At 43.2% G+C, this 15,252-nt stretch overlaps 3 protein-coding genes across 4 annotated transcripts; 2 read left to right on the forward strand and 1 right to left on the reverse strand.

The window, feature by feature from the left end:
• Positions 1-1,086: 1,086 nt before the first annotated feature.
• hnrnpaba (heterogeneous nuclear ribonucleoprotein A/Ba) lies at positions 1,087-4,847 on the forward strand. Its single transcript, XM_084550487.1, has 9 exons — positions 1,087-1,145; positions 1,664-1,903; positions 2,351-2,519; positions 2,619-2,777; positions 2,867-2,998; positions 3,104-3,194; positions 3,321-3,473; positions 3,582-3,667; positions 4,105-4,847. The coding sequence occupies exons 2-8, from the start codon at positions 1,680-1,682 to the stop codon at positions 3,650-3,652; spliced, it is 999 nt and encodes a 332-aa protein (XP_084406613.1). The 5' UTR covers positions 1,087-1,145; positions 1,664-1,679; the 3' UTR covers positions 3,653-3,667; positions 4,105-4,847.
• Positions 4,848-4,994: 147 nt separating this feature from the next.
• Positions 4,995-8,978, reverse strand: phykpl (5-phosphohydroxy-L-lysine phospho-lyase). The gene is made up of 13 exons (XM_084550484.1): positions 8,754-8,978; positions 8,560-8,678; positions 8,270-8,429; positions 8,111-8,185; positions 7,943-8,030; positions 7,749-7,865; positions 7,543-7,625; positions 7,228-7,453; positions 6,742-6,896; positions 6,051-6,140; positions 5,811-5,944; positions 5,665-5,710; positions 4,995-5,393 (listed from the first exon to the last, which is right to left on the reverse strand). The coding sequence occupies exons 1-12, from the start codon at positions 8,810-8,812 to the stop codon at positions 5,667-5,669; spliced, it is 1,350 nt and encodes a 449-aa protein (XP_084406610.1). The 5' UTR covers positions 8,813-8,978; the 3' UTR covers positions 4,995-5,393; positions 5,665-5,666.
• A 100-nt stretch (positions 8,979-9,078) lies between these two features.
• Positions 9,079-15,042, forward strand: LOC311492253 (protein FAM53C-like). 2 transcript variants are annotated; one of them, XM_084550486.1, is made up of 5 exons: positions 9,079-9,500; positions 11,277-11,525; positions 11,626-11,686; positions 11,763-12,595; positions 13,587-15,042. In XM_084550486.1, exons 2-5 carry the CDS (start codon positions 11,442-11,444, stop codon positions 13,833-13,835), a joined length of 1,227 nt encoding a protein of 408 aa, XP_084406612.1. In that variant the 5' UTR covers positions 9,079-9,500; positions 11,277-11,441; the 3' UTR covers positions 13,836-15,042. The 2 variants fall into 2 exon arrangements, with proteins under 2 accessions (XP_084406612.1, XP_084406611.1); XM_084550485.1 differs by having other exon boundaries at positions 9,079-9,416.
• The last annotated feature ends 210 nt before the right edge of the window (positions 15,043-15,252 follow it).

Consider the following 15,252-nt stretch of genomic DNA (forward strand, 5'->3'; position numbering starts at 1 on the left):
ATATACCTGTTCATGGATGTCTGACAAACATGTTACTGTGTGTGGAAAGCAGATCATTTCACTTGAAGTGTTTTACTCATGCTGAGTAGTTTGCATGGCAGCTTACAGATGGATTTTGTTGGACAATTGTTACTAAGTAATATGTGTCTTTGATCTCCTTGATTGATTAAAAGCTAAGAAAAGAAGCTGGTACAGAAATGTACTGAAAGATGAGAAATCAAGTGTAGGCTACTTCTTATTATCGAACAAACCAAAACTGGGATACAGGATCTACAAAAAAAAAAATAATAATAAAAAAATAAATAACGTTACACACGCCATAGAAAGTAACGGCTTCATTAATACAACATACCACCAAACATAGTTCCTTGTTGTGCATTTAATTTCATCATTTTGTAGTATGTATTGTAAAGACCCACCTCTTCTACTTGGCTTTTAACACCTAGTAGGAAGTTGACTTCATTTATTTTATTTTAAGGATTTTACTGTGTGTTATCTGTTATCTCTTTTATCTCATTGGCTTTATTTTTGTTTTACCATACTTTACCTTTATTGTATTTTACTGTGAAGCACTTTGGAAACCTTGTGTTTGTTTAAATTGTGCTATATAAATAAAATTGGATTGGATTGGATTGGATTGGATTGGATCTATCCTTTTAAACTGAACTACCTTTCTCTGAACTAAACGTCCAGAGAAAGATACACATTTCTGACATTTTCCTCGCACAATCTTCACGCGAGGTTGGATGGCACTGCTGCATTTGCATCGCATTTAATCAAATTCCTATTACTAATTACAGTCAGTCAAATTTAAAGACCGAACACCGCGGTTTGGCTACTTATTTTAGCTGAGTTGAGCTGAAATTGGCGTACAGTGACCACATCATTTTTTTTTTTTTTTTTTACCAGCAAAAAAGGCTAGCGAGTTCCTTCCTGTGCTCTGAGGGGCGTGACCGTCTTCTGTTATAAAAAACTACGAGCGGCGCATTCTATTGGCCAGCGCCGTGAGTGACGGCAGCGACCATCCAATCAGATGGCTCCATCGCAGAAATGTCGTTTTTTTCCGCCGGTTCTAGAAAACCAACCACGAGTTGTCGTCGTGTGGGAGAATCCATCTTGAAGAGAGCTCTCCGGTTGTGTGACCAGTAAGCGGAATTTTTTCCCCCCTACCTCTTTAATCTGTATTTTTCTTTTAGTTCGCCACGTAAGTAGTCTTAGTCTGATTCTTGCGGTCTTTTCACGGTGTTTCCGGTAGGCGAAGATTTTAAATATGTCCTTATTAAAAATAACGGCCTGTGTAGCGGCCAGCACGGCCTCTGAATTACGTAACTGCGAATTTGAGTTGCACAGTCGGGGCTTAGTTTATCAGTGTGATACAGATGGTTGCAACTTTTCTAATCTTCGCCTCTTGGAGAAATGTACTTTAGGTGTTGGGTGGCTACCGTGGCGTGCATGCTAGCGTTACATCACTGCCATTTCCCGTTGCTCGGCTGCAAACACGGCTTTCCATGAATGTATGGAACGCGATGGCGCCGGCCAAAATGGTGGGAAATGCACGTATTGGCACCGTGTAAATGGCGAAGCGTGTGTGGCACGGCAGGGGTTATGTAACCGGAGCAGTTTTATAACGTAAAATCATCTTTTCTTCTCCTTATGGGCTTAGGGTGTAGTAGTACAAAATGTCCGAGACAGAGCAGCAGTACATGGAGACGTCGGAAAACGGCCACGAAGTCGACGACGATTTTAACGGAGCCGGCCTCACCGAGGAGGGGAACGACGACAGCAGCGCCGTGAACGACTGCGGAGACGGAGACGGAGCCGGGCCCGACGGCGACGAGGATTCGCAGAACGGAGGCACGGAGGGCGGACAGATCGACGCCAGCAAGGGCGAGGAGGATGCCGGGTGAGTTTGAAGCGGTGCAGGGGGGGCGATCTTTTTAGGAAACGCTCAGTCATAATAAGCAGCGGTGGTTTGCCATGTTTCTTTGTTCAGCCGGCCTTTTGTTGGCGCCATGTGCAGAGCGGAGAGGGGTGGGGGGGATGGGCGCTTCAGCAGGGATTAAAACCAGCACCTATTTCCTTATTTAATTTAAATGTAGAAACGAGATTTTTGCGGTGCTGATGTCCGGTTTTCAGTGCATTGTTTTAAAGTTGGGGGAAATCGCTTAAAGCAATGGCTGCTGCAGTGTGCCCTCTATGCCACTGGGTCAACAGATGATTGGGAACAGTGTGTACATAATGTATATTTACATCCACCCCCCACCCCCCCCCCCCCTCCCTTCTACCCGGCAACACCCCCCCATGGCTATAGCGAGTGGCTGCTAAACACGTACCTCTTTCTTTTCTTTAGGAAAATGTTCGTCGGTGGTCTCAGCTGGGACACGAGCAAGAAGGATCTGAAAGATTACTTCTCTAAATTTGGTGAGGTGACGGACTGCACCATCAAGATGGACCAGCAGACGGGCCGGTCAAGAGGCTTCGGCTTCATCCTTTTCAAAGATGCAGCCAGCGTAGATAAGGTGAATGGGGGAGCCGTTATGTGAGACCAAGAGAAATTCAAACATGCTTACATTGTGGGCAGGTATAAACGTTTTTGTGTGTGTGTGTGTATTTTTCAGGTTTTGGAACAGAAGGAGCACAGGCTAGATGGTCGACAGATTGACCCAAAGAAAGCCATGGCAATGAAGAAGGATCCAGTCAAGAAAATCTTCGTGGGCGGCCTTAACCCTGACACTTCGAAGGAGGTCATTCAGGAGTACTTCGGGACCTATGGAGAGGTAACGGATTCAGCGGATTTGACAGTGTATTGAGGCAGTAAGTACTGGATGTCAGCCGCTTCTAAGGTTTGTTTTTCGTCCTGCTGTAGATCGAGACCATCGAGCTTCCGCAAGATCCAAAGACGGAGAAGAGGAGGGGATTCGTATTTATCACGTATAAAGATGAGGCTCCTGTCAAGAAGGTTATGGAGAAGAAGTACCACAACGTCGGTGGAAGCAAGGTAACGGCATGGCACACATTTGCACCAAGTTGAAGCTGTGCAGACTGTACTTTTGTGAAATAATTTTAACACGTCAATCTAATATTCTTTTGTGTGCTGTTACAGTGTGAAATTAAAATAGCCCAGCCCAAAGAGGTCTACCTGCAGCAGCAGTACGGCGCCCGTGGATACGGAGTACGGGGCAGGGGTCGTGGAGGTAAGCGACTTTAGTGTACAAGAAGATTATTTTCTCTTAATCTACATCAGAATGACTAAATATGAGTAACTGCCTGGGTCTTATGTGCTGGCGAGTTGTGACAAAGGCCTCACCTGTTGTTTCTAGGCCAGGGCCAAAACTGGAATCAAGGCTACAACAACTACTGGAACCAGGGATACAACCAGAACTATGGTTATGGACAGCAAGGCTACGGATATGGCGGCTATGGCAACTATGACTACTCTGGTTATTACGGCTATGGGGGTGGCTACGATTACAGTAAGCGATAAGTGCCCCCAGGGAAAGAAACAGAATGAGAGAAACTTTATTTTCTTGGTCCTCCTTGTTGTACAGAAGAACTCAGTCCCTTTTTCTCTTGTCCTCCAGACCAGGGCAATACAAGCTATGGGAAAACTCCAAGACGTGGAGGCCACCAGAGTAGCTACAAGCCATACTGATCACACATAGTGCAGGTATGCATTTTTGCATCATCCGTGGTAGTATGAGAACATAGCTGTAACCATTAGTGCCTTTTGACCCCAAAGATCTCCATCTACTCTAAATCCATTCAAGCATTGTGGTGGGGTTAGGGTAGGCCGTGTTGTGGGGTCTGTGGTCATTAAAGATGGATTCATTCCACCTGTCAGCCATGTTAAGATGCATCTCTACAAAGACTACTTGATCGATAAGGATTGAGTCGGTGGTGGTCGAGAACAGGAATAAGGACCGTTTCACCTTTCACCAGGGTGCTAGGTGTAATAGGTAGCGGTCGTGTCCCCCCCGCCCCCAAAGTGTGTCTGTCCATTCACTGACCTGTCAAACCCATTCATGCACCTGTCTGTCTTTGTGTAACTGCATGCCACATCTGGTTTATTCTCAGTAACGTTAAGCACCGTGTTTTTCTCTTAAGGTCTAAAGTAAATAAGAAAAAGAGATCCATGGTCTGACCACAGCGAACATGGGCTCTGGCTTTTCCTTTGGAGTTGGCAGAAATTTGGACTCATGCTCCATTTGTACAGATCAAGTGAGGAACTGGGGAAGCAAATGTCACTTTTCCACTTTTTATTTTATATTGTTTTGTGTCCATTTACATTTCCAGTGATGGAAGTGTTATTTTTACTGTACTTTTTGGTACCTTTTTGAATCTAATGTATTGTATGGTTGTATTTTTACATGTCTACTGGATTTACAGATGAGCAGGAGCAAGAGCTTTTAAAGCTCAAAAATAAAACAATTTCAATTTTTCTTTTCTTTTCTTTTTTTTTTTTTTTTTTCTTTTGGTGTTTCTAGATTTTTAGTTTATTTTATCCTATGCTGAGTGTTGGATGCGAGTTGCATGGCTTCAGATGTGGGGTGAGGTAAAATAAGGGATTTAAACTAATCAAAGGGTTCTTTGTAAGCGTGTCAAGTGAATGTTTGCAGATGGCCTTGTAGACGAAGACAACCAGCATCTTTATTTTTCTTTTCTTTTGGCTTTTAAGGAGATTCTTTCCCCCCCCCCCCATCATGTCTGCAATTTTAAGTGGCTTTACTAGTGTTATTCAACTGAACGCAAGCCTGTTAATGTAAGAGGGTACTCCCTCTCTCACTGGAAACTCATTCCTCTAGTGTCTTGGGCAAATTGATAGAAATAAACTTTTGGTTTATATTACACATGGATCTTTTTGTTATTATTTGTAAAGTTAATGTTAAATGTTTTGTACTGTTACATGGCTTGCTTGTTTCGTCTCAAGTAATGTTAACATCTCTACGGATGCCTCTTTGGGAAGCTGTGGGAGAGGGCTTCACTGTCTTCAGGAGTGTTAATGCCCACCCATCTAGATGTGAAACTGCAATACTTGAGCAATTTTGTGAATGTGTCCAGGAGTAAGAGGTGGTGGGCTGGTAAGTGCTAAAAACCATATTATGTATTGAGAACATGTGTTGATCAGTGTTAATGACGAGGCTGGTTATTGCTCCTGTGGGTAAAATAACGAGTCAGTATTAAAAAGGTTAGTTTATTATTCAATCATTTAAGAGTGCTTGACATTTCATTAGTCTCACATTAGCGTCCTCTGCTACACCACGATCTCCCAGGTGGTAAAGCTGTGCCGTAGCTGGCATCATGTGAAATGTCTACCTCCAACCGGCTGGGTATCATCACAGAGGCGACTGATTGTAGCGTCAACCAAGATAATACCATAGATTGGCACTGAACACCTAGGAAGAGCGGGAGGGGTTAGTGACATATTTCAGTTTAAGTAATTAGTAGGTCCACCGTTAAAAGTCAGCCATGACAAAAACAAAAATGACTCCCCACAGTGATCAGTGTTGAGTGGAAGGAGGCAACATGTTCTGCCGAGTGAAATGAACCTGTTTGATCAACTGAGTCTCGAGTGCAGATGTTAATATCTCTACCTCTGAACTTTATGAATGTGACCACCTGGAAATGTTTGCTGCAATTAAAAGTTTTTCTACAGGTTTAACAAACCTTTAGATGTCTTCCTTTTCCAGTTTGAGGTTGTTGGCTTTCATGTCTGTGTACAGGGAATGTAATGAGTTACTCTGTGTCAAGCAAATGCCATGCACACAATCAAATGTTCATGAGCAGTGTAAAGATGGTGTTTGGATACTCGCCTGTGAGGATGCGGTCGATACATTGCACCACCAGTTCGGCATCCTCTGTGCTGAAGCACATAGGAGGCTTAAACTTCACTACACTTTCCCAGGGGCCGTCTGTACTGACAAAGATCTGATGCTCCTCCTTCAACCTGAAGGAAAGGGGCCACTGAGTCAAATTGCAGAACACCACATGGTAAAATAAAAAGCTGTAGGTGTCTTCACGAACAGTAAAAACTATTGTACTGGTGTGCACACCTCTTCACCACCCATGCTGCTGTTTTCGTGGCAGGGGTCCTCCTCGCTCTGTCTGTAACCAGCTCAATTCCCACAAATAGTCCCACACCTCTGTAAAAGCAGGCTTTATTAAAATAGATGGCCATTTTAACTTATACTTTATTATACTTATATGTCCTATTAGTTCTGTTTACAGTTCTATACTGATCAAAAACAAAAAGTGTTATAGAGTAAGCATGTGTCTCAATCACTGTAAATTACTGAGCGTAGGTTGGGTAAGACGAATTTAAATATGTGTACTATAGTATGAAAAAACTATTGTTTAAATAAACATACAGGTTTAGCTCGTGCTATGATTCTCATGCATATACCTTGAAAAAATGTACTCTTTCCCCTTCACACATGCTCAGTCAGCCAAATAGTACAAAGACCAATGAGTGTTACAAAGTGGTTGTAAATGAGCTTTAATTGTTGGATACTACGTCTTCATATTAGACGGATCAATACTTTATTTATCCTGTGGGAAATTCGGTATCCAGTAGATTTAAGATTCTTTATTGTCATTGTTCTGAGCATACAACGAAAATACAGGTGAGCCATTACTCAATAAACAAATATGTAGAAAAAGCGAACTGTAAACGTAGCATCATTACTATCCATTAGTAACGGTATTTTGAGCGCAGTGAACTTGCATCAGTCACGGCATCCTTACCTTACATCTCCAATTATTTCATGTCGTGATTGCAGTTTTGTGAGCAAATCCTTGAGATGTGCTCCCACCCTTGTGGCATTTCCTCTGAGGTCCTCCTCCTCTATCACATCGAGGACAGCCAGGCCAATTGCACACGACACTGGATTTCCGCCGAACTGCACAGAGTCGGAGAGAAAATAAAAGATCCGTCTTGATATCCAGCATTCATACTATGAATGAGGAAGTCTAGTGTACAGTAGAGAGACATTAAACAGTGATCAGTATAACCACTATGAAAATTTAGACTACATTCCACTTGGAAAAGCGTATTTTTGTCTGTTTATCATCTTTATTAAACTTATGTAAGTTAAGTACTTACTATAAAAATGGTTAGCTTATTTTGTATTAGAAAAAATAGGTATTAATATCACTGGTTCACTACTCTGGACTGGAAAAGCTACAGAAGAAATATTAATTCATACTACACTAAAGGCACTGATCAGTCACCGTATTGAAGTACTCCACTCCGTTGGCGGTGAAAGCTCCAGCTATGTCCACAGTTGTTGCCACACACGCCAGCGGATGCCCGTTGCCCATCGGCTTGCCCATGGCGACTATGTCTGGACAGAAACCCTCACCCTGCAGCTGGAACCCCCAGAAGTGACTTCCCACACGTCCAAAACCCGTCTGCACCTCATCTGCCACAAAGACTCCGCCAGCGGAGCGAACATATCTGCAGAGAGTACGAGGGAGAGATGCCACACCACCGGTGTTGTAAATGTCGCTGAGGGAAAACAGCCTGAAAGCCGAATCGCTACTCACTCTGCAACTTTTGCAGAGTATCCTTGGGGCAAGATGATTTGTCCTCCAACGCTCGGCAACGACTCGGCAAAGAAGGCAGAGATCTTTGGGGAAAAAGGTAATAAATTAGTCATATAAATGTCATGCACTGGTGGATGTGGTTAGTATTCTGAGTGTATCTGTGTAGTGTTAATAATTGGGATGTTACAAATGCTGCTTTAATTTACCTTACGACCTTTCTGATGCACCTCCTCTATAAGGTCTTTTATTGTATCAGCATATGCTTGTCCTGGGTCGGGGTGGTCCTCTCTGTATATGCCTCTGTAGGTGTCTGGTAAGGGTGCCTAGGGCGGATGAAATGCATTGTTTTAGTTACTGCTGGTTAGCAGTTGTGTAATGATAGTGGTATAACTTTACACACCACATGAACCCATTCTTTCTGTCCCGCCAGTTTCCGGAACTTGTAAGGACTAATGTCGATGAGGGACTTTAGATGCCCATGGTACGCACTAGTATGGAAGCAAAGTTCATTGTAATTTAAGAGCAAGTGTATTGTCAGAGGGTGAATGTGCCGGGGCACAATGCTTACTGGTCAAGCACTATGACATCCTCATGTTGGGTGTACTGCTGTGCCAAGCGTAAGGCGAGATCATTGGCCTCTGATCTGTGGGAGAAAGGAAATGTAGCACACTGCTGGAAGGAATACAGTTATGTGAAGTTGTGGGGTGTATTCGACAGCATAACTTACCCGGAGTTAACAAAGTAGAAGACGCTCAGTTTCTCAGGCAGGGTGGCAGCCAGGCGGTCAGCATACAGGACTATGTTGTCATGCAGGAATCGTGAATTTGTGTTCAGGAGGTCCATTTGTTCAGCTGCAGCCTTTGTAATGCTGGGGTGACAGTGACCCACTGTAGATGACATACTAACAGTTTATTACCATGTCATTAAATCTTTCTGCCACTATGAGTCTGGCGTGGCACATGGTGTACCTTTAATGGCAATAAACGTGAACTATGTCCTAGATAATTAATGTTTTACCATGTTGGACGTTGCTGATGCAGTCCAAGTAGCGCTTGCCATTTTCATCGAAAAGATATTGTCCTCTTGCTCTTATTATTTTCACGGGGTCTTCTGAATAAAAGAGTCTGCACGACTGGCTGTAATTAAAGACATACGTGTCAGCAGCAGCACTGATTATACAATCCATCAAGAGTGCGATTTACTTTACATACCCGATTAACCTGTTTCGCATTGCCAGGGTCTCTTCTTTTTTGAGTTTTTCTCGCGCCATAACCTCACACAACCTCGCACGCAATGAACATAGAGATGCACAATAATGAACTATCGAAATAGTTTCATAAGTTCCTCAGCTGAGTTAAAACATCCACCGCGCATGCGGCTGAATTAAAACATCCACTGCGCATGCGTTAGTCGTAGAGTTGCGTGCATGGTCACTTAAATATTCTGCAAAGTTGTCTTTTTTAGCTTATATAGGTATTTAAATTTCATAGGAATTATATAGTTATTTATATTATTATATATAACAAAAATACATCTGTATAGGAGTGTTTAGTCAGTTTTGAAATCATGCTGTTGCTTTATTTAGAAGGGCCTAACTGCAGGACTGTAAAATGGGACAGAGACACGCAAAGTGAGTGCAGAACGCGTTGCTACGATTTTAGTTTTAGTTGGGAGTAAAGTAAAAAGACGTCATAATTTAAAGATATATACTACGCCCGATTTTGGAGACTTCTCAGATTGAGATTCGTTCAAGATGTGTGTTCACACCACCTCCGTAGTGGTATCGCCCGAAGGCTATAAATACACCGTCGAGCCGCTGTCCACCCGGTGCACTCACTCTGCAGCTTCGGTTGCTAAGGAACCGCTGAATGCAGGTAATACATCAGGACAGCCGTAGCATGCTAGCTTGCAAACAGGCTGCGTGACCAAGCTAAGGCTACAACTAATTTAGATATACGGTATGGGAGCAGCCGTTTAATTTGTTAACACACAATTTCGTAGCCTTGACAAATCGAGTCTGTAACCGACTACTATGACAAGCCACTAACTGGAAGCAAATGGACAGAATTTAACAAAATAACTGTGATTTTAGTCACTGCACTTGTTATCCTATTAGCTAGCTAACCTAACCGGCTAATAACTTGGTGCTTCACGAGCTGCATCGTGTTGAGCTAGCTTGCCATGTACCACCTTGCTCGTCAGCTAAAGTCGGTATCTGATTTAGCCAGTGAGTCTAGCATTATTTCAGTGACATATATCTGTTCTGCAACTGGCGTTTTGGACAACGTTACAGGTCTGAGCTAACGATCACAAACGTGCTCCTAGTAAAAATGAAACCTGCGCAACAACGTCTTAAACCAACTTGTTGGTATACACGTTCAGTAAAGTATCCTCAGGTCTAAGCTGTTTAATTAACCTGATAGCCGTAATCCGTGATTTGTAATGGACATGCCTTTACTTGTCGTTTAGAAAGCATGCTTAATTCCAAGTAATGTTAACATGGATATTTGTTTGCCACAGTGAGTAAGTGATAAAGTTTTGATGTGGCTGGTGCCTGACAGCACTGCGCCTGGTCATTCTGCGAGGCTCTGGTCTTTTACCGGTGACTGCTGCAGTTTATCCTCTTCCCCTCGTCTGCTGGCATGTGGATCTAGGCTAGCAGTGTAGCACCATGTTTGAAACAAGGAAGAAGGCCCTGGAGGCCACATCTGACTGTCAACAGCAAGTGTTGAAATCAAGTCTTTTTAACAAGAGGGACTGAACATCATCAAATGGTTTAATTAGGACGAAGAGGCATTGAAGTTGATAAAGTTTATACAGTAAGGTTTTGTTTGAGCACTGAATGTACTTTAGACTCTGCACTGAAACAGCAGTCCAAAGGAAGGCATAAATGCCATGTTACATTTCAATACAGCAGACAAGGTTTTGGTTTCAATCTTAGATACCTTTTTGGATTCTTCATATGTGACATGGCAGGTTAATCTTCAGAGATGCTAATGTTATGAGTAACTACTAGACGTTGCTAGCTATGCCTGTATACTTCACTCCATTTTGGCTTTGCCTCAGTAATATAAGTCCTTGAGACCTGGTCACTATTCTTTTGTCTCCCCCTTGCAAAGATACCATGGCATGCTTCCAACCCCTGTCCCATTCATTTTTCACACACACACACTTCCCCCCATCCTTTCCCTTTTAGCCTCTCCCTCCCCCCCTCTACAATTCTCCTCACCACTCACAACTCTTGTCATTTCAGTTTATTGGACCCAGCTAAGTTTGTTGCCTTTGTGTTGCACCAAAGGTTTTTACTTGGGTACACACTCTGCGCTTTTTTTTGAAAACACACTAGTTCACGTTTGGAGTCCCATTAGGAACTAGTCATGTTCACTTTTGCATGATGGAATGTGAAGTGTTTCTTTGTTCGGGGTCTCCTCGTGTCCATGTGTGCTCTCTGCCTTTGTGAACATAAATTTCTGCCGCTACCTTTCACGTGTGAATGAGGCAGTACATGGATCCCAGTCTGGGTCCTGCATAGAAATATGTGGTTGGTATTCAGGCATTCATTGTCTGGTACGGTGGGCTGTTTCCACGCAACAGTTGGAGCATGTTGAAGGACAGTTCCCATTAGCAGGTTTTAAGCCTCCTCTTTAAGGCCTGATGTGTCTGTCTGACGGTTTGTATTTGCTGCAGGGTTTGTAATCTGTTTCATTTGCCTCTGTTCCCATCTGTCCTTCTAGGTGGTATAAAGAAGATGGTGGCATAGTGAGAAAGCTGGTCAGTCTGGCTGGTTGAGGTGTGGAGGGGACACCACAAGCCACGCCAGGATTCTGACTAATATTATTTCCACTGCCCTCCATTAGTCTCCTCATCTCCATGTCTCTCCTTGGATCATAGCCACAATTATGGTGACACTTATCACAGAGCAGCTCCGTAAGCAGAGTTTGGAAGAACCGTATCACAAGGCTTTCTCATTCAATGTAAATGTGGTGAGTTTGAAAGAAAACCAAGATTTGCCTTTTTTTTTTTTTTTTTTTTTTCTTCAATTGACTTTTTGGTATTGAATGTAAATTCCTGTATTTGTTACAGTCATTACCTGCAGTGGGCTCCAGCCCCACTGTCTCGTGGAGCGCTAGCAGATCAACACAAGGCAAGTTCATCCAGTTAAAGCATAATTTTCAACTGGTGGGGAGGTGTGTCTAATATCTTTGATTTGGCATTTTCAGAGACCAGCTCAGCCACGCATCCGTCATCCAGTGCCCGTGTTTCTGATGTTACCTGTGGGCTTAATTCCCCTTGGCCTCCTTCCCTGTCTGGAGAACCCCTCCGGGGACCAGGGGTTTCCTTCACAGATGAAGCTTTGCAGAGTTCACCTCCACCACCACCTCCTAAACGCCACTGCCGCTCGCTGTCTGTTCCAGAGGATCTGTCTCGGTGCCGTTCAACCTGGCATCCCAGCGCATCGAAGGTGTGGACCCCGGTCATCCGTGGCTGCCACAGTGGAGGAGCATCTAGTTCAGGCTCTGGAGCTAGCTCTTTGCCACTTTGTGGTCCCAGTCCCTCATTCACCTCTTCCTCCATACACTCATCTTCTAGCCCTACCTTCTTCAGCTTAGCACTGTCATCTGACTCACCTTTATCATGGGGCTTCCCATGGGATCCCTATGACACACTGAAAGGAGCTTGTTCTGCCTCCTTTGCTACTCCTTCCTCCTGCTCCTCTTCACCAGCCCCTCTGGTTTCTCATTCATTGTTGCAGCGTCGCTTCTCCCTCTCCCCAGTGCACATTCACAATGCCGCTATGGCGCCCTTGCCCCCCCAGCCCTCTCCTGCTCCAGCTCTGACATACGGCTGTGCTGGCCTGGAGCACCCAGCTCTGTCTCAGTCTCCCACTTCAGCCTGCAGTACCCCAACATCTTCCAGGCGCGACCTGCACCCCGCACTGCCACGATGCCACTCGCAGCCCTGCGACATGCGCAAACCACGCTTGAAGAGGCGCCATGACCCAGATGTTCTGCCCTGCCCCAGGCCAGGCCTCGACTTCAGCAAGATGACACAGGTGAGCAAGAAAGTCTAATGGCTGGACAAGGAAATCTGTCAGTTTCATCCTATTGGTGCATGTAGTGAGTTATAGTAAAACTATGGGGTATGCGTAAGTAATGACCTGTGTGTTCACCTGTGCCTGCACTAGTGGTGCAACACTAGCTATGAGACATTCTACCAAGAACCGGTTCCAACTAGAGTTTTACAATTTGAAATCAGACTTCTATCCCTGGTTGATTCTGTTTAATAAATAAAAATGACCGTACCAGTTTTACCCGATGACGTTCAGTTTGCAATTTATTTTTGCTTTAATATAACGTCACCATGGCAAACCACTCTTTACACACTAGACGGGAGCATGCTGGCTAACTTGCACCGTGTTCTACTCTATGTCAGATATTGAAGTAGTCTGCTGCATATTTAATACTTTAACAGGATTAAATATTTACAATTACCGTGAGAAGGAAATCAGTTCAACTTCTGTGTTCAAATCAAATCAAAAGGGGTTGCCTCTATGTTGACTTTGTTTTTCTTTGTTTTTGCAAATCCACATTGTCGCATGCTTTATTAGGAAACAAAATAACCAAAGAAAATCTAGTTATTTTTGTTGGGTCTTGAATCATTAATGGCATAAAATGTGGAAAGTCTGGATTGAGAAGTCTGTCCTTTGTTGCCAGCTAAAATATTTTATGTCTTTCCTCAGACTTCCCACTTACTGTCAAATGCAGCCAGAGTCTGTCCGTCTGGTTAGACGTGTCAGCCAAGCTCATTAACTCAGTTTCTCTATACTTAACAAACACACGGGCTCTGCAATCCATGCTCACTTCCTGTCATTGATTGATGTCATCACTGGGCTGAATACATTTTATTATCACCGGGCATGGGTCCTGTTCTAGGAGCCTAATTTATTCAGAAAATGAGATGCAAGCCTGTTTTAGCAACATTATGCATTATGTTAAAAATGTAATTATTAAATCGTGATCATGACACTTCCTTCTCTTTTGTAGATTGGTAATCTCGAGACACTAGTGTGTGGAACAAGATCCACTGTTCCCGTGTCATCCCAGGCAGAGCAGCGCTCGGCCTTCTCACCTGCTGACTTCCTGGGACGGTCCAGCATTGGGCCACTAAGTGAAAGTGAAGAAGAAGAAGAGGAGGAGGAGGAAAGAAACAGGACTGTAATAGATGGAGGACAAAAGATTGTTTTTGAAAGAGACTGCACAGAATTGGACTTGAACCTTATAGAAGAAAACTGACTCAAACCTCGGCGCTACCAGTGTGATTACTGCATTCATAATCAAGCACACCTCTAGGCTTTGGGCACTCATCAGGCAGTGACCCTGCTGCCCTACTAAGGCATATGTTCAGAGATCATAATTAAGAACTAAGCAAGTAGGCGCTAATATCAAATTACAATGCTATGACTGAGCTAGTTCACTATTCAACGTTTTGCAGAAATGTCAGTGCCTGCCTGTTCAGCACTCCATAGGGAAATGTGCATGAGCAAATAAGCAAGTTTTCATGCGCACAGAATTTTGAATAATATTTGATAATAATACAAGTCTTAGCATTGGTTTGCATCTTGATAGTCTTACATATCCTCATTGAAGAACACTTGTATACCAGACTAAGCAGAATGTTCCTAATTTTTCCTCAAATTATTTACAGGGCAAAAATACAGAAGGTAAATGGGGTTGAGGTGGCATTCTTCATTAACGTAATTGGGTCTAAATTTAAACTTGATTAAATGTGAGCTGTCAAGGGTGGACAAAATGTTGCCGTGTGTGGGCCATAATAACACAGGAGTAACATAAGCATACAGTACATATTTAAATGTTCTCCTGTAGCTTCAACAGGATACATTCCAGGATTCCCTGCACTTCTTAAAACCCCCCACAGACCCTAAAGACACATGTGTTTACTGCTGTTCTCTCATTGATTTTAGCTTGTCCCTTTGGAACAAGTCTACACTGTAAAAGGGAACATGTTCTGGTAATAACAGAAATGAGATTGCCCCCTCCTTTTGTTTATAAATTCATTCTTTTGGGGGGGGATTTTCCTCAATTGACATTAACACACCTTGTCAACAGTACCACTGTTAACTGACCATGCCTTAAGCTTAAACTACAGAGGTATCGGTGCTCTGGTCTTCTTTTCACAGCCAGACATTTTTGCAATCTCCATTTGCACTGATTCAGATATTTTTGAACATGTGGCACACACTATTACAGTCAGTTGAATAACTGAATCAGTGCTGCAGCTGGACTCCGCAGGGCACAATGTAATGTACTGTACAGTGGTTAGAGTGAGTGCACACGTCCAGCCAATTCTGTGAAGAGTATGTGACGAAGGTGGTAACGATGCAGATGATCTGGTGGCCTTTACGAAATGATTTTTTCAGATGGAAATATACCTGTTGCACAATTTATGTACAAATAAAATTTAATAGAGATTTCTTTTTTCTTTTTCCAAAAAAAAAAAAAGTGTCATGTCATGCTTTTAGACTTGGGTGAACTTTATTTACCCGCAAGGGAAATTAATCCTGCTACTATCTAAAACAAAGAAAGCTGGACTTGGGTTTTCTTAAAAAATGTTTTTCCACGCATCTAAGTAGCTTCTTCTGTTATAAATGTTTGGTGTGGAGTTCAGGTTTTTATGAGTAATTTCTGTGGC

This window comes from Chelon labrosus (assembly GCF_963514085.1).
Source record: "Chelon labrosus genome assembly, chromosome: 8".
Taxonomy (NCBI): Eukaryota; Metazoa; Chordata; class Actinopteri; order Mugiliformes; family Mugilidae; genus Chelon; species Chelon labrosus.